We start from the raw sequence: 19,315 nt of genomic DNA, 5'->3' as shown, positions 1-19,315 counted from the left end.
TTTCAATTTGACCCAATCCGACGGACGGAAGGGGAATTGAATCCCCATCCGTCCCTTTTTTGTGGGTCGGATCGGATTGGATGTCGGCAGGTGTAAACAGGTACATGTCGGTTTACAGCTGCCACTCCTTAGAGGTTCCGATCGGGCCTGCCTAAAAATCGGGCAGGTGGACCCCGATCGGAGCATTCATCTGAAAGAGCCCTCTCTCTGACTGTACTACATAATCTGCAGTATTGGATCAATTACATGGTTAGCCAGGGTGGATACAAATCAATGATTTTTTAAAAAAAATCAGATTTTTTTTATTTAAATCTGATTTTTTTTTAAATAAAATGCTTTTTGAGGAAAATATATTACCATCCAAAGGGTTTTCCGTCATGAAATAAAGATTAGTTTTTTAGTTATGTAGAATAAGGCTGTATATGTTTCATTGTTTTGGTACATAAATCCCATGAATCCATTCACACTGTCAGCCCCTCCCTCCTCACACTGTCAGCCCCTCCCTCCTCACACTGTCAGCCCCTCCCTCCTCACAATGTCAGCCCCTCCCTCCTCACACTGTCAGCCCCTCCCTCCTCCCTGTTTGGTACATAAATCCCATGAATCCATTCACAATGTCACGCTCTCCAGAGGTGTCTGTAGGATTATTGGGCAGTTTCTCTGCCTACAAGATATGATCACAGATGATTGGTTTACTTTTGCAGTTATAAAACTGACTGGGACTCAGCGGAGATCACATGACTCTTCACAGCAACAATGTTATAACATGAACAGAGTTAAGAAAAAGACCTTCATCCTAACTTCTACACACCTATGAATACAGAATCAACCCCTTCAGTGCTAAGTTTCAAGAACTTCAGTGAATAGAATAGAAACAATATTTTTCTGATTGTTTGGAGTGGAATAGATCTGCACAAGAAGAAAGTGAATCTAAGTGTGAGGAGGAAGGGGCCGACAGTGCGAGGAGGAAGGGGCCGACAGTGTGAGGAGGAAGGGGCCGACAGTGCGAGGAGGGAGGGGCCGACAGTGCGAGGAGGGAGGGGCCGACAGTGCGAGGAGGGAGGGGCCGACAGTGTGAGGAGGGAGGGGCCGACAGTGCGAGGAGGGAGGGGCCGACAGTCTGAGGAGGGAGGGGCTGACAGTCTGAGGAGGGAGGGGCTGACAGTCTGAGGAGGGAGGGGCTGACAGTCTGAGGAGGAAGGGGCCGACAGTGCGAGGAGGGAGGGGCCGACAGTGCGAGGAGGGAGGGGCCGACAGTCTGAGGAGGGAGGGGCCGACAGTCTGAGGAGGGAGGGGCCGACAGTCTGAGGAGGGAGGGGCCGACAGTCTGAGGAGGGAGGGGCTGACAGTCTGAGGAGGGAGGGGCTGACAGTCTACGTTTCTTAAAATATATATATTTTGTTTAGCCAAATTAGTTACCAAACATGGATGTTTAAGCGAAGAACATCTGCTGGAATGTTATTGTTTCAGTTGAATAAATCTATTTAAATTGTTATTATTAATGTGATGATTATTTTTCTCCTTCCTAAGTACAACAGAAAAGTTGTCCAAATATGAATGATTAACCTATTAAACTGGGGATAAAAAAACTAATATGGAAAGTTGTTATTCTAAAAATCTTCATCTACTTGTATATTAAAGTTATACCAGAAGAATTAGTCTTTATAGAAAACGAGGATTTACATCCAGCCTTACTGACTAGTAATTTACATCAAATCCACCCTGTGGTTAGCACTTCCGCCTGGCAGTACTAGGGTCATTGGTTAGAATCTCAACCACCTGCCTGGAGTTTGCACGTTCTCCCTGTGCCTGCATGGGTTTCCTCTGAATACTCCGGTTTCCTCCCACACTCCAAAGACATGCTGGTAGGTGAATTGGCTCCTGTCTAAATTGGTTCCTAGTATGTGTATGTATGAATGTGAGTTAGGGACCTTAGATTGTACACCCCTTGAGGGTTAGGAACTGATGTGAATGTACAATATATATGTGAAGCGCTGCGTACATTGATGTCGCTATATGAGTACCTGAAATAAACAATAAATTACGACGAAGTCGTTGGAACTGGCTGTATGGGATGTTTGCCTTCCACTTTGGATCATGGCAACTATTGTGATGTAGGTATGAGTTTCTGGCGGTTTCTCTAAAATGGGTTTTGAATAATATTTTCCTCCCTCCTCCCAAGATAACACCACATCTAAGAATACTAGGGATTTGTCATCAACAACATGTGCAAATGTAATGCCATAGATCTTGGTGTTACATTAAAATACAAAATCCATGACTGTCTCAAGGGGGCCATCCCAGATAATCAGGACATCATCGATATAGCGCCCATAGTAGAATAAATGTCTAGGGAAGGGGTTCTGGGACCAGATGTGACAGCAATAAAAGTAAAAAAAAATTAAAAAATTAAAGTTCCTCCATCCCCCCGTGTTCACATGCAAAGGCTAATGCGTTGGTCCCGCAGGCACACAAGCAGCAATCGGCCCACACGTGAGGTATTGCTACGAACATCAGATCATGGGCAGTAATTCTAGCCTCAGACCTCCTCTGTAAATCTAAAGTGGTCACCTGTAAAGGTTTTTAAAATGTCGCCTATGGATAGTAAAATTTACATAGTTTGTCGCCAGAGCGGATATAGTGAATGCGGGGTCCGGGGAGAGCGGATATAGTGAATGCGGGGTCCGGGGAGAGTGGATATAGTGAATGCGGGGTCCGGGGAGAGTGGATATAGTGAATGCGGGGTCCGGGGAGAGCAGATATAGTGAATGCGGGGTCCGGGGAGAGCGGATATAGTGAATGCCGGGTCCGGGGAGAGCGGATATAGTGAATGCGGGGTCCGGGGGGAGCGGATATAGTGAATGCGGGGACTGGGGAGTGCGGATATAGTGAATGCGGGGTCCGGGGGGAGCGGATATAGTGAATGCGGGGTCCGGGGAGAGCGGATATAGTGAATGCAGGGTCCGGGGGGAGCGGATATAGTGAATGCGGGGACTGGGGAGAGCGGATATAGTGAATGCGGGGTCCGGGGGGAGCGGATATAGTGAATGCGGGGACTGGGGAGTGCGGATATAGTGAATGCGGGGTCCGGGGAGAGCGGATATAGTGAATGCCGGGTCCGGGGAGAGCGGATATGGTGAATGCGGGGTCCGGGGGGAGCGGATATAGTGAATGTGGGGTCCGGGGAGAGCGGATATAGTGAATGCGGGGTCCGGGGGGAGCGGATATAGTGAATGCGGGGTCCGGGGAGAGCGGATATAGTGAATGTGGGGTCCGAGCAGAGCGGATATAGGGAACGCGGGGTCCGGGGGGAGCGGATATAGTGAATGCGGGGTCCGGGGAGAGCGGATATAGTGAATGCGGGGTCCGGGGAGAGCGGATATAGTGAATGCGGGGTCCGGGGAGAGCGGATATAGTGAATGTGGGGTCTGGGTTTAGTAACACTTTAATCTGCCTGTGGAAGGTGACAAGTCAGCAGGTGACCGCACTGTCCCGACAGTCTGGGGAAGATAAACTAAAACTGGTGTACACAAAATCTGGTGCAGCTGTGCATAGAAACCAATCAGCTTCCAGGTTTTATTGGCAAAGCTTCATTGAACAAGCTGAAGTTTGAAGCTGATTGGTTACTATGCACGGCTGCACCAGATTTTGTGTGCTCCAGTTTTAGTAAATCCCCCCACCAATCCAGGGTGAGACTTCCTGTAATAAAGACCGCTCACTGCTGCTCTCTCTCCTTGTGCAGGTGGACTGGTCTTGTCTGCGCCCCCCTGTAGTTTTCTGCAGGCAACCTGTAGTTGGTGGGGCCTGCTGGGCCCCTCCCACAGCTCTGCTCTCTACTTGTGCTGGGTGACTGGTCTTGTCTCCGCCCCCCTGTAGTTTTCTGCAGGCAACCTGTAGTGGGTGGAGCCTGTGGGGCCCCTCCCACAGCTCTGCTGTCTGCACAGCCTGTTATTGCTACTTTCCAAGATACTTTTTGAGTTGCAGAGGCACGTGGTGCAACAAAGTGGATTTATATCCTTTGTGGCTATTAAGGAATATATTTCAATAAACATTTTAGTATCCGGAGTTCTGCTTTAAGCGGTGGCTATTTCAGAGATCTCACTCTGCACTGACACTGAGCTTGTCAGTGGAAGATATTTGGTCCTGGTGGAGTGTTGTCACTCTAGATACTGTCTGCACGTCACTGCCATGTATCCTTCCCTGGGGAAGACAACACATTTCTGTCATTCCTCTACACAAGGAGCCTAAGCTGTGCCTGCCAGAGCGAGGGGGCACAGCCACTACTCATCAAAGACCAGAGCGAGGGGGCACAGCCACTACTCATCAAAGACCAGAGCGAGGGGGCACAGTCACTACTCATCAAAGACCAGAGCGAGGGGGCACAGCCACTACTCATCAAAGACCAGAGCGAGGGGCCACAGCCACTACTCATCAAAGAGCCAGAGCGAGGGGCCACAGCCACTACTCATCAAAGAGCCAGAGCGAGGGGGCACAGCCACTACTCATCAAAGAGCCAGAGCGAGGGGGCACAGCCACTACTCATCAAAGAGCCAGAGCGAGGGGGCACAGCCACTACTCATCAAAGAGCCAGAGCGAGGGGGCACAGCCACTACTCATCAAAGACCAGAGCGAGGGGCCACAGCCACTACTCATCAAAGAGCCAGAGCGAGGGGGCACAGCCACTACTCATCAAAGAGCCAGAGCGAGGGGCCACAGCCACTACTCATCAAAGAGCCAGAGCGAGGGGCCACAGCCACTACTCATCAAAGAGCCAGTGCGAGGGGCCACAGCCACTACTCATCAAAGACCAGAGCGAGGGGGCACAGCCACTACTCATCAAAGAGCCAGAGCGAGGGGCCACAGCCACTACTCATCAAATAGCCAGAGCGAGGGGGCACAGCCACTACTAATCAAAGACCAGAGCGAGGGGCCACAGCCACTACTCATCAAAGAGCCAGAGCGAGGGGAACCACCCACTACTCATCAAAGAGCCAGAGCGAGGGGGCACAGCCACTACTCATCAAAGAGCAGACTGAGGGGGCACAGCTACTACTCATCAAAGAGCCAGAGCGAGGGGGACCACCCACTACTCATCAAAGACCAGAGCGAGGGGGCACAGCCACTACTTATCAAAGACCAGAGCGAGGGGGCACAGCCACTACTCATCAAAGACCAGAGCGAGGGGGACCACCCACTACTTATCAAAGACCAGAGCGAGGGGGCACTGCCACTACTCATCAAAGAGCCAGAGCGAGGGGGCACAGCTACTACTCATCAAAGACCAGAGCGAGGGGGCACAGCCACTACTCATCAAAGACCAGAGCGAGGGGGCACTGCCACTACTCATCAAAGAGCCAGAGCGAGGGGCCAGAGCCACTACTCATCAAAGACCAGAGCGAGGGGGCACAGCTACTACTCATCAAAGACCAGAGCGAGGGGGCACAGCTACTACTCATCAAAGACCAGAGCGAGGGGGACCACCCACTACTTATCAAAGACCAGAGCGAGGGGGCACAGCCACTACTCATCAAAGACCAGAGCGAGGGGGCACAGCCACTACTCATCAAAGACCAGAGCGAGGGGGCACAGCTACTACTCATCAAAGACCAGAGCGAGGGGGCACAGCTACTACTCATCAAAGACCAGAGCGAGGGGGACCACCCACTACTTATCAAAGACCAGAGCGAGGGGGCACAGCCACTACTCATCATTAACCAGAGCGAGGGGGCACAGCCACTACTCATCAAAGAGCCAGAGCGAGGGGGCACAGCTATACTACTCTTCAAAGAGCCAGAGCGAGGGGGCACACCCACTACTCATCAAAGAGCCAGAGCGAGGGGGCTCAGCCACTACTCATCAAAGACCAGAGCGAGAGGGCACACCCACTACTCATCAAAGAGCCAGAGCGAGGGGGCACAGCCACTACTCATCAAAGACCAGAGCGAGGGGGCACAGCCACTACTCATCAAAGACCAGAGCGAGGGGGCACAGCTATACTACTCATCAAAGAGCCAGAACGAGGGGGCACAGCCACTACTCATCAAAGAGCCAGAGCGAGGGGCCACAGCCACTACTCATCAAAGACCAGAGCGAGGGGGCACAGCTACTACTCATCAAAGACCAAAGTGGTAAACGTTTCTTCTTTCTCTTGCTTGCATTCTTTTTGTATCTTTATATTGTTGCAGAACAGGGCTTATTAACACTAGCGATTGAGGGGGCAGTAAAATCCCACAGTTGACACAGTCGAGTCATGCTTTTGCCAACCTCTCCCTTCCCAACAACTGGGGATGTACACATGCCGCAGTCATGGCAGGATTATACCCCCTGATGCTTTCTTCTTAACCCTCACAAAATGTACCGAAGCTCCTTTGATACATGGTCACCCATTTCTGCCTCTAGTAGACTTACATGGGAACCCCATGCATAATGCCTGTTATTTTACAAGATGTTTGGGGGGGGGGGGGAGAAAGAACACACCCTGCATCTCCTCCCAGGCCTCTGCTCTTCGCTCCGATCACTGGCTGACAGGAGTGATGCCACTGTCACTACTCCTGTCAGCCTTGTATCAGAAGGAAAGATCCCCCATCCCTACAGTAAACCATTGGGCCCAGGGCAGCTGTCCCTTCCGCCCACCCTTTGTCCCTGCCCTGTCAATACCCACCCCAAAGTGTAGCATAGGAACAGTTGACGTACATTGAAGGAAATAAGTAGTGGATCCCCTGCCGATTTTGAATGTTTGCCCCTCACAAAGAAATGATCAATCTAAAAATCGAATGTTCGGTGTATTGTAACACTGAGAGACAGAATAGGAACAAAACATTCAGCAGAAATGCGTCTAACAAATGATGACTGATCTGCATGTTCATGGGGGAAATAAGTATTTGATCCCCTATTATTCAGCAGGATTTCTGGCTACCAGGTGTCTTTCATACAGGTACCAAGCTGAGATTGGAAGCAGTCTCTTAAAGGGAGTGCTGCTAATCTCATTTCTCAATCTCAACATTGCATGTTCATGCGGGAAATAAGTATTTGATCCCCTTCACAAAACATGACTTAGTACTTGGTGGCCAATCCCTTGTTGGCAATCACAGAGGTCAGACGTTTCCTGGAGTTGGCCCCCAGGTTTGCACACATCTCAGGAGGGATTTTGGCCCACTCCTCTTGGCAGATCCTCTCCAAGTCATTAAGGTTTGGTGGGTTACGTTTGACATCTCGAACTTTCAGCTCCCTCCACAGATTTTCAATCGGATTAAGGTCTGGAGACTGGCTAGGCCACTCCAGGACCTTAATGTGCTTCTCCTTGAGCCGCTCCTTTGTTGCCTTGGCCGTGTGTTTTGGGTCATTGTCATGCTGGAACACCCATCCACGACCCATTTTCAATGCCCTGGCTGAGGGAAGAAGGTTCTCACCTAAGATTTGAGGGTACATTGCCCCGTCCATCGTCCCTTTGATGCGGTGCAGTTGTCCTGTCCCCTTAGCAGAAAAACACCCCCAAAGCAGAATGTTGCCACCACCATGTTTTACAGTTGGGATGGTGTTCTTGGGGTCATAGGCAGCATTCCTCCTCCTCCAAACACGGCGAGTTGAGTTGATGCCAAAGAGCTGGATTTTGGTCTCCTCTGACCACAACACTTCCCACCAGTCCTCCTCGGCATCATTCAGATGTTCAGTGGCAGACTTCAGACGGGCCTGGACATGTGCTTTCTTGAGCAGAGGGACCGTGCGGGCACTGCAGGATTTCAGTCCTTGTCGGCGTAGTGTGTTACCAATTGTTTTCTTGGTGACTGTGGTCCCAGCTGCCTGGAGATCATTGACAAGATCCTCACGTGTAGTTCTGGGATGATTCCTCACTGTTCTCATGATCATTGACACTCCACGAGGTGAGATCTTGCATGGTGCACCAGACCTAGGGAGACTGACACTTGTTTTGTGTTTCTTCCATTTGTGAATGATTGCACCAACTGTTGTCACCTTCTCACCAAGCTGATTGGCCATAGTTTGGTAGCCCAGTCCAGCCTTGTGTAGGTCTACCATCTTGTCCCTGACATCCTTGGACAGCTCTTTGGTCTTTGCCGTGGTGGAGAGTTTGGAATCTGATGGTTTGATTGCTCCTGTGGACAGGTGTCTTTTATACAGGTAACACAATGAGATTAGCAGCACTCCCTTTAAGAGACTGCTTCTAATCTCAGCCTGTTACCTGTATGAAAGACACCTGGGAGCCAGAAATCCTGCTGAATGATAGGGAATCAAATCCTTCTTTCCCTCATGAACATGCAGATCCGTCATCATTTGTTAGACGCATTTCTGCTGAATGTTTTTGTTGCTATTCTGTCTCTCAGTGTTACACCGAACATTCCATTGTTAGACCGATCATTTCTGTGTGAGGGGCAAACATTCAACATCAGCAGGGGAGCAAATACGCATTTCCTTCACTGTGTAAGGGAATTGCTTTACCTGCAAAAGTAATTGCATTTCTGTCCATCCAGTTCTGAGATTTACACAGCTCTGCCCCACAACACAGGACTGCCTAGTAGAAAGGACCTGATCATTCTCTGCTGTAATTTCACTTTCACTTAGGTCTGGTTCACGTTGTGTATGTGCATTTGCATGTGCATGTCATGGGTAGAGCAGCCCATTCATTTCAAAGGGATGCCCTACCTGTGAACATATGCAAGGAAAGAAGTCCCAGTCCCTTTTTTTTAAACATCGCACTATACTGAACCCCTTGGTGCTGCGGCACCATGCGGTTTTGGGTGCATAAAAACAGGCCACAGGTCCCGATGTGTGGGGGTGCAATTAAGAATGAATGACAGCCCTGTGTATCTGCTAAAGTGCGGCACATTTCTCTGCGGGTAAGGAATGCACACAGTTTTGCACACATTCCCAGGCTGCAGAGATGTGAGTCTAGCCTCACACATCCCCTCCCCAAAACTGTACAGTGAAAGAAGAAGCAGCACAGTAATTAGTTTGTCTCCCTGTCACTCTGCTTTCTCCTCCTGTCTGCTGCTTGCACTGCATCACCCTTAACTGGCTGCTATGCTTTGAGGGACCTTTCACCCCATTTAGCGGATCCGCTTGCTCAGCGGGGGATCTCTCCACTGATCCCTGCTGAGCAAGCGGATGGCAGGTCCGTATCCGCTCCGCTGCTGCAGAGCAGACACAGAGCAGTTCGCTCTCCTCAATGGGCAGTCGGATGAAAATGAACCGCCTGTCCATTTCCATCTGACCCGATCCGACAGACTGAAGAAGAATTGGATCCTCATCCGTCCCTTTTTGGCGGATCAGATGTCTGTGGTTGTAAACGGACACATATCAGGACGGCAGGCACTAGGCCCCAGTCCAACCGCTGTAATCATAGTGTTGGATACCCCCCATTGAGAAGAGAGGAAAGAAAAAAAAGCAAAATAAAATAGAAAAGACTACTACTACTACCTACTATAGTAGGAAAAGCAGGGAAGAGGAGAAAAAGAAAATAGAGCCATAGCGAGAATAGAAGGCAGATCCGTGGGGAGATCCTGAGGCCAGAGAAAGTATAGAAAAAAAGGGGAGGGAGTCCCCCACCAGGCGGAAGATCCCTTCCTACAAAATTGTTCCTAGGCCTATAAAAAGGTAGAAAAGAAAAAAAAAGTCCTCACTATCAGATCCTCAGGGAAATCCCAAGACCAGAGAAAGCATGGAGGAAAATGAAGGTATTCCCCCACCAGGTGGAAGATCCCTTCCTACAAAAATGGTCCTTGGTCAAAGCTAATAGCCGCTACTCAGTGCTCCTACTCCTCGTCCTCTCCGCGGCGTTCGACACAGTCCACCACCCCCTCCTCCTCAAAAAACTACACTCCCTCAGCCTCAGAGACTCCCCTCTCTCCTGGCTCTCGTCCTACCTATCACAACGCTCCTTCAGCATTACCTATAATGCTACCACCTCCCCCTCACTCTCCCAATCTGTTAGGGTCCCTCAAGGCTCTGTCCTCGGGCCCCAAAGTGCTTGAGGGAGTCAGAATGGTGTTGTGTGAAAACGTTGTCACATATCTATAGATGATCTCCATTCTTCTGTATTGTCTTCTCAGAGATGTCTGGAGGGATATTCTCACCCCTGGAAACTCTGCAGGACCTGGACAAGGCCAGCTGCCACCCCCTGACGTGTTACCTGTGCCATGAGCAGTATGAGCACCCGTGTCTGCTGGACTGTTATCACAGCTTCTGCGCCAGCTGTCTGCGGGGCCGGACCACGGACAACCGACTTACCTGTCCTCTCTGTGGGTAGGTGGCTTTGTTTACAGTGCAGACCTAGATGTAGGGAATTCTCTACCTGACTACTGGACAGTTGAAGGAAACTTGAAGACTGTGATTTCTGACGCCTGCTTTATAAAATGCTAGTTGCCTGGCTGTCATATGGGCACTCCGGCCTTTATGCTTTGTTTGTTGACTCTGAAGAAGTAGGCAGATGATTTCTGACTGCTACAGGCTTCTGATATGTTACCGGGATAGGGTCCTGGGCAAGAATCCACAATTTCCTCTACAGGCTGAAAAAATCTGTATGTAAATGGATAGAAAACTGGCTAAACGATCGTATTCAGAGAGTAGTGGTTAATGATTCATAATCTGAATGGTCTAGGGGTGTCAGTGGTGTACCCCAAGGATCAGTGTTATTTGTGGGGGACCCCAAGGTTGTGTTATTAGTGGGATACCCCAAGGGTCAGTGTTGGGACCCTTACTTTTTAATATATTTATAAACGATATCGGGTCTGAGACTATAAATCCCATTTCAGTCTTTGCAGATGACACCAAGCTGTGCCGGGGAATAACGTCCTTACAGGATGTCTCCAACTTACAAGCCGACCTCAATGCTCTGTGTAATTGGGGGACTATGGGGCCAATGAGGGCTAATGGTGATAAATGTAAGGTTCTGCACTTGGGGTTTAAGAATATGCATCATACATACTAGGGGGGTACAACTGGGGGGGTCAATGGTTGAGAAGGATCTGGGGGGGTCAGTGGTGGAGAAGGATCTTGGGGGGGTCAATGGTGAAGGATCTGGGGGTTCTAGTAGATCACAAGCTTAATAATGGCAGCAATGCTAAGCTGCGGGTTCTAAAGCGAGCAAAATCCTCTCTTGTATTATAAGCGATATAGACTCCAGGGAGAGAGATATCACCCCCCCTCCCCCGGTACAAATCAGTAACACCTCATCTGGAATATGCAGTTCAGTTTTGGGCTCCAATTCACAAAAAGAACATTGGGGAACTGGAGAAAGTTCAGAGAAGGGCAACTAAACTGATACGAGGCATGGAGAAGATCAGCTATGAGGAGAGATTAGAGGAACTGAATGTATTCTCTACTGAGAAGAGGAGATTAAGGGGGGATATGATATCCATGTATAATACATAAGGGGGGATATGATCTCCATGTATAATACATAAGGGGGGATATGATATCCATGTATAATACATAAGGGGGGGATATGATCTCCATGTATAATACATAAGGGGGGGATATGATCTCCATGTATAATACATAAGGGGGATATGATCTCCATGTATAATATATAAGGGGGAATATGATCTCCATGTATAATACATAAGGGGGGATATGATCACCATGTATAATACATAAGGGGGGATATGATCTCCATGTATAATACATAAGGGGGATATGATCTCCATGTATAATACATAAGGGGGGGATATGATCTCCATGTATAATACATAAGGGGGGATATGATCTCCATGTATAATACATAAGGGGGGATACGATCTCCATGTATAATACATAAGGGGGGATACGATCTCCATGTATAATACATAAGGGGGGATACGATCTCCATGTATAATACATAAGGGGGATATGATCTCCATGTATAATACATAAGGGGGATACGATCTCCATGTATAATACATAAGGGGGGATCTGATCTCCATGTATAATACATAAGGGGGGATATGATCTCCATGTATAATACATAAGGGGGGGATATGATCTCCATGTATAATACATAAGGGGGGGATATGATCTCCATGTATAATACATAAGGGGGATATGATCTCCATGTATAATACATAAGGGGGGATATGATCTCCATGTATAATACATAAGGGGGGGATATGATCTCCATGTATAATACATAAGGGGGATATGATTACAATGTATAATACATAAGGGGGGATATGATCTCCATGTATAATACATAAGGGGGGATACGATCTCCATGTATAATACATAAGGGGGGATATGATCTCCATGTATAATACATAAGGGGGGATATGATCTCCATGTATAATACATAAGGGGGGATATGATCTCCATGTATAATACATAAGGGGGGGATATGATCTCCATGTATAATACATAAGGGGGGGATATGATCTCCATGTATAATACATAAGGGGGATATGATCTCCATGTATAATACATAAGGGGGGATATGATCTCCATGTATAATACATAAGGGGGGGATATGATCTCCATGTATAATACATAAGGGGGGGATATGATCTCCATGTATAATACATAAGGGGGGGATATGATCTCCATGTATAATACATAAGGGGGGGGATATGATCTCCATGTATAATACATCAGTGGTTCATATAGTGAACTCGGTGTAGTTATTCCCCCTGAGGTCATCACAGAGGACAAGGGGGCGCTCTTTACATCTGGAGGAAAATAAATGCCATCTCCAAACACGGAAAGGTTTCTTCACAGTAAGAGCGGTGAGAATGTGGAATAGACTCCCTCCAGAGTTGGGTGTGGCCAGCTCAGTGGATTGCTGTCGGAAAGTCCTGGATTCTTTCTTGGATACACAGAATATAACTGGATATAACATTTATAGGGAAAGGTGATCCAGGGAATATCCGATTGCCTCTCGGGGGATCAGGAAGGAATCTTTCCCCTGCAGGAGCAAATTGGATCGTGCTTTGCTGGGTTTTTTTGCCTTCCTCTGGATTAACTGTGGGTGGAGGATTATAACTTTTATTTATTTTTTTTTTTTCTATGGTTGAACTGGATGGACTTTTGTCTTTTTTCAGCCAGACTAACTATGTAACTATGCAGCATTTAGGAGATACCGGTATATACCTGTGTAGCTGCCGGTGACTTCACTGCCCTGTGCTATAAACAGGGACGTCAGCGCGGCTCGACCAAGCAAGCGGCTGCAGCCAGCGAACCCGGAAGAAGAAGACTGGATTCCCTGTCAGTGGTGACAGGGCGCCACTGGAGGGATCATTTTCATAGGTAAGTCTGTCATAATGTGCCCACCACTGCAGATTGTCGCCCACCCATCAAGGCATTTTTATATTTGAATTAAAAGTCAGGAGCTACAAATAATGTGGCTGCTGACTTTTAATATAAGGGCACTTATCTGTCTAGGGGTCCAGAGATGTCACGGGTCTCATCCTGTGCCGTGTTTTCAATCGACTGTCGGGTGCTGGCTCCGGCATCTTCGGTAGGGGAAATTGTCGGTTCCCTACTGTGCATGCACGAAGCGTCTTGCACTTTGTGAATGGTCTGCAGTCTTCTGGGACCTTTGAAGTGTGTGTATGGGGGGCAAACGTCCGGCTGAGATCACTGTGGCGAATTGACCTGGAAGTGGGTACGGGTACCTGTCAAAACCAGGTACCCGCTCTCCTCCAAAAATTGCCAAATGTGGCAGTGGAGGGGGAGAGGAGGCAGACCAGCAGAATTTCCCCTTTTAGGTGGAGTTCCGCATTAATGTATTGCTACATATTTAAATTGCCTTGGCATGACCACCAATGGAGTTTCTATTTTTTTGACCACTAAATGTATGCATTGTATAGAATGGGGCTGAATAAAAGTAAGGGGGGGGGGGCACATCAGCGGAATCTTCATTCATTCACATGAAATGAGAGCCAATATCTGATAGGTCACTGTAAATAGTTTTCAGTTTCTTATTGGATGAATTCTTGGGGGATAGTTACTAAAACTGCAGGGTGCATAATCTGATGCAACTTTGCACAGAAACCAATCCGCTTCCAGGTTTTATTGCCGAGTTAGAAGCTGATTGGCTGCCATGCAGAGCTGCACCATATTCTAAGTGCTCCACTTTTAGTAACCCCCCCAAGCCCTCCCTGTGCACCTTCCCCTATTGTTACATTATATAGGTGGGGGGGGTCATTGGACATTTTGCTTATTAAATTGATGGTATAGTTTGGGGTGATAGTAAGATCACAGGATGTAGGGAAAATACACTCATTGTGGGATCGCTCTTCCTGCACGTAGCAAACACAATCCACCGAACGCAGAGGATTTAGCTCCAGACAGCTGCAGGACAAGTGCTTCTACTTATAGCTCAGCCAGAATGTGGGACAAAGGCTGCCAGGACAGGAACTGATAACAGGGACCCCTCAACGCTTCTATCTCACAGATGTACTGCTGGGAGCTGCTGATAATGTCCACATTTTTAAAGCACATCTATTATTATTATACAGGTTTTCTATAGCGCCAACAGTTGGCTCAGCGCTGGAGATTATAAAGGGAGACAATACAGTTCAATACAAGAGGGTTAGGAGGGCTCTGCTCCTGGGAGCTTACAATCTAAGCGGGAGGGGATGTCTAGGCAAAATAATAAAAGCGTACATCAAGGGAAATAATAATCAAGTTATATATTCTTTTAAAATCAAATGCTTTTTATTGAAAGAGTTTTACAGGATTTAATCATATTTTTTAAAAAAAAAAAAAAAAACTTTAATTGCCAGACAACAAAGTTTCAGATTACATACATGTAAAGATAAGAGTGCAGCGCAGGGTATAAAAACATAATACTGACCAGACAAGTATTGTTTTTATACCCTTTTTGCTGGATGGAATAAATACATGCATGTTTAAACGGTATCACGCTATTCTGGCCTCCTTTTCTCTCTGGGGCTCTTGGGTGAGCTTCCAATTGCCTACAGAGTCAAGAGCAATAGGAGACAGAGCCATGCATGACAGCTGAGGGTCCACAACGCAGAATTAGACCAGACCTTGCTTCAGATGAGTCCTGGAGTCATACCTTAAGAGGGGTTATCTCTTACATGCGCATATTGATTGTGCATCTGGTGAGTGCACAATCTTATACCAATTTTGGATATTGCCATATATCGTTTTCTGGTCATCACCATATACCAACAGGGATCCAACCGATCCCCCACTCCACTCCACCTATTGAGGAGATTGTGAACTGAGCACCTATACCACATCGAGTCACTCTATTAGTTACAGTATCAGAACTTTTATTTACCTGCGTTTTTGCAGTTATACACCTTTGCGCTTTGATATGTAATTTTATGTGTTTTATTTATCTTTATAAGCGCTGCACTCTTATCTTTATGTGAATTTTGGAGGTTTTATTTAGTACCTTTTGTGTCCAGCAGCTGTCTTACCTTTAGCGCTCACTTATACCCACCTTACAGATTACATACATGGCTCATATCAGAGCTATACATATAACGGGTCCATAGTTGGACGTACAATCTCAGTAACAACCATTGTAAAGATCTACATACAATAATAGACTGTGGACTAAAGCCAGCTATCAGTATTTTTTTTTCTTTTTTGTACTTGGAAACTTTATCGATACAAGATCTGAAAGCATGTAGGCCAGATAAAAGTGGGGAGCCCATTCCGCATGCAGTGCCTTCCACTTATCCAGACAGAGATGTACTGGTCACTGCAGCCATCAGGAACAAGACATTTCTCAGCCACCATTGTCTCAAAATGGTCAGCATTGAACTTTGTGAATCCCCACTTCTTGGAATTCTGAATCTTCTGGTTGCCAGGGAACTTGAACTTGGCTCTGCGCAGAGCTTCAATCGCATGCTCCTTGTTTTGGGTCTTGGAGCAGATGGACATAATGTCTTGTCCAATGTGAACTCTGGCCACTATGGCCTGAAGTTTCCTAAAAGCACCACACATTCCAGACTGGAGCCTATCAGCCCCGACATAGAATAACATTTTGTTGATGCGGATGACGTGGAACTGGTGAAGACGCACGCTGATACGAAAACCATCATTGCCGCAACTCTTCACCATGTACTTTTTGGCGCAGATACGGGCTGCTTCAAGCTCTTCAGATGACAGCGGCTCATACTCATCAAAGACCATGTGACCACATAGTGGGAATTCATCCACCTTGGCCTTCTTACGACCCAAGTTGAAAATACTGATTTTGGGATCTGGGAAATCAATTTCTAATCGATATTTATTCCAAGGTATCAGTATTTAACCCAAGTCTAGCAAAGAAATGTATCTTTTCAATAATAAAAGAAACATCAGAACCATTGGTGTGCAGTACAGTGCTATACAGGTAGCTAGCGAAGAATCCACCATGCTCTTCCACAACCTCCTCGTAAATCTCGGGTTATTCACTCATCCGAAGTCTCTTCCATAGGCGCCGGAGAATCCTCCCAGCTGAACCATATCAAAAAAAAGAAAAAAAAGAATTTAGGGTAAGTAGCAAATATGCTAATTAGCTACAATGCTCTCCCTAAATTAAAATAGTTTGGACCATACTATTTTTACTTAGGGAACCCGAATTTGCCCTAAAGTTGTGAACCTGAGACTAGGATGATGTATAGCTTATTAAACTAGAAAGGGTACAATTTCTGGGGAAATTGTGTGAAGTGTTCTTGCATCCAACCCTAACCAAGTGATTGATGAAATGTAAAAAGTGCCCATGGCAAGCCTGATAGAGTGAGAAATGCATTTCAACTTTTATTTTTCAGCTCACAGTGTAGCTTTGGTCACTCTGCTGGCTGCTGACTCACCTTCGGTTGCTATGGCAACTCACTCACTCACAGCAAGCTGAGAGGAGCTTTTATAAACAAACTGCTCCAACTTGCTCACTTCACTGGCGGTTGCCATCTTCAAACGGTTGTAGTTTTAAAAGTATAAATGCTACAGCAATGCTTGCCCATGGCAAGCTTGACAGAGTGAGAAATGCATTTCAACTTTTAATTATTTCTATAGCACATTTAATTGCGATGTTGTTGCCCAAAGTGCTTCCCAGTTACATTAAAATATACATTTATAAAAACATTCGCAGCATTATCACCTCAAATACTCTTTACTGTAGAAAACTTATTTCCAAACCTTTAACCAGAAGCCGGCCAAACTGTCACCAATTCAAAATTAGATTTCAAATAGGGCAGAGAAGAGAGGTTAAAAACAAACTGCTCCAAATTGCTCACTTCACTGGCATCTTCAAATGGTCGTAGTTTTAAAAACTATAAATCCTACAGCGAAGAGCTTTATATTGTGAGAATCACAAGACCCAGACCTACATTTTGATGCATAGTATGTCTCTAAAATATTAAAAATGAAGGCACAGGCGCAGTTTAAAAATGTCCCTTAAAATTTCAGGTGTCTGGTAGTGGAGATTCAATGAATGTCAATGGTCGGCGTGAGTTGCAAACAAATGGTGATTGTCAGGAATGGACTGGCCAGCAATGGTGGGACTCACCTGCCTTTTGATCTGCAGTACCAGGGCTGGCCAGCGGATGCTCCCAGCAATCAGAGACTCAACTTTGCAGCCAGCTAACACCTGGAACTGATTATGCTGGGGTATTTAAGGGATGGCCAGACCCACAGACTCTGCCTTGGTGTTGTGTTTGTCCTGGGCCCTGTATCCTGTTTCTGTCCTGCATCCTGTTTCTGAACCGCTGCTGACTTCTCCTGCTCTGATCCCGGCTCGCTCCTGACCATCCCTCTGCCTGACCCTCTGTACCACGCTGCTTGCTACCTGTTCTGATCCCTGGCTTGTGACCCTGACCATCCCTCTGCCTGACCCTCTGTACTACGCTGCTTGCTACCTGCTGAACCTGGCCTGTGACCCCGACCAATCTCCGCTTGCTCCCCCTGTACCTACCTGCCCTATTGATATTGACCCGGCCTGCCTGACGACGCTTGCATTGTATGTACTGTTATCTGTGGGTGGTTGGTTTGGTTTGGTTGCACTGTATTATGTTTTAGTATTGCACTGCGTTTATGTTTGTATTGTTAGTGTTAATAAATTATATTGTTTATAACATATCTGAGGTCTGCGTTTCCCTGCGTCAGCCACACACCTCTGGTCACACCTGGGAGCCCTGACAGTGATATTGTGAAAACTCTCAGGACTATGGCTTAGCCGTGAACATTTTTAGTGGCCGCAGCGATAGCTGAACGTTTTGATATAAGATTTGTGTAGATGGGCTTGAAAATGACAGAGTGATGGCAGTTTACAAATCATGTCCTGATTTTTCCTTCCACACTCTAGCTTTGTCAGCTCCCACTGAAGTTGCTCCATTCATTCCTATGGGAAAATTTCACCACAAAAAAACACGATATTTCGTGAACCATTCGGCGAAATGTTCCACAAAGTAATAGCAATCCAATCGGGAACAATCCGCACGTTTCCGTATATTACTGTCTTTGTATTGTAAAAACTGTGGGAGGAGTTAGCGTGGTAAATTTAGCTATAATGATAAGAATATATTTGTGAGATAACAATAAGTGTTCCTGCAAGAACACTTAGGGCTCGTTCACACTAGGCTGTTTTGCCAACGCTTGCCAATCGCCCCTATAGCGTTTGGCAAGCGTTGGTCCGGCGTTTGCGGAGCGTTATTAACGCTCGGTAAACGCTCCGCAAACGACGCATGCGCGGTTTAGCGGCGGTTGCTAGGCGTTTGCCGAGCGTTAATAACGCCCCACAAACGCCTATAATGCAGTTTGAGTGGTGTTACCGCTCCACAAACGCCCCGCAACCGCACCGCAAACGCCGGCCGGGCGTTTGCGGAGCGGCACCATAGACGAGAATAGGAGGCTTCAAAGCCTCCTGACTCGTCCAGAGGCGTCCGTTTTGCCGCGACGCGACGCAAACGCTCCCGTTAGAACAGCACCATGTGCTGTAATGTGCAGAATTGGCAGAGGCGTTTGGGAAGCTGTAAAAACGCTTCCCAAACGCCTCTCTGCCGCCTGCACACAAGGCTAGTGTGAACGTAGCCTTAATAACATGACATCAGAGTCTCTCAATTATATCAGGTCCCCCCATCAGCAGAAGGAGAGAGAGCAAATATGCTAATTAGATACAATTCTTTCCCTAAGTTTTAGTAGTATGGTTCAAAATCATCATTATTCATGGAAGCTGGGAGGGGTGATCTATTGGATCAGTGTGTGTCTAATCCAACAAACCGAGTGGGCATCTGGGAAAAAGTAGGGGTTTTCTGGGTGGGAAATGTGTCAGACAGATTTGCATATTTTTGAATAATCCCACACTTCTTGAGGGGTGAGGAAAGGTATGCAAATTAGGTCCTTTGCAATTGGATCATTGGAGGATGTGTGGCCT

The 19,315-nt window shown here is 47.1% G+C and overlaps 1 protein-coding gene and 1 pseudogene across 1 annotated transcript in view; one reads left to right on the top strand and one right to left on the bottom strand.

The window, feature by feature from the left end:
• The window catches only part of RNF207 (ring finger protein 207), a 124,158-nt gene that overhangs the window by 37,197 nt on the left and 67,646 nt on the right, over window positions 1-19,315 (top strand). Inside the window, exon 3 of the mRNA XM_089654708.1 lies at window positions 10,065-10,257. Coding sequence (XP_089510834.1) covers window positions 10,067-10,257 — 191 coding nt within the window. The 5' untranslated portion in view covers window positions 10,065-10,066. The remainder of the gene's footprint in view (window positions 1-10,064; window positions 10,258-19,315) is intronic.
• Window positions 15,405-19,315, bottom strand: part of LOC149444288 (large ribosomal subunit protein uL16-like) — a 4,959-nt pseudogene continuing 1,048 nt past the window's right edge.

The sequence above is a fragment of the Staurois parvus genome, unplaced genomic scaffold, assembly GCF_062004578.1.
Source record: "Staurois parvus isolate SC_StPar_1 unplaced genomic scaffold, SC_StPar_1.0 ptg000792l, whole genome shotgun sequence".
NCBI lineage: Eukaryota > Metazoa > Chordata > Amphibia > Anura > Ranidae > Staurois > Staurois parvus.
This window is presented reverse-complemented; position numbering and strand designations above follow the sequence as displayed.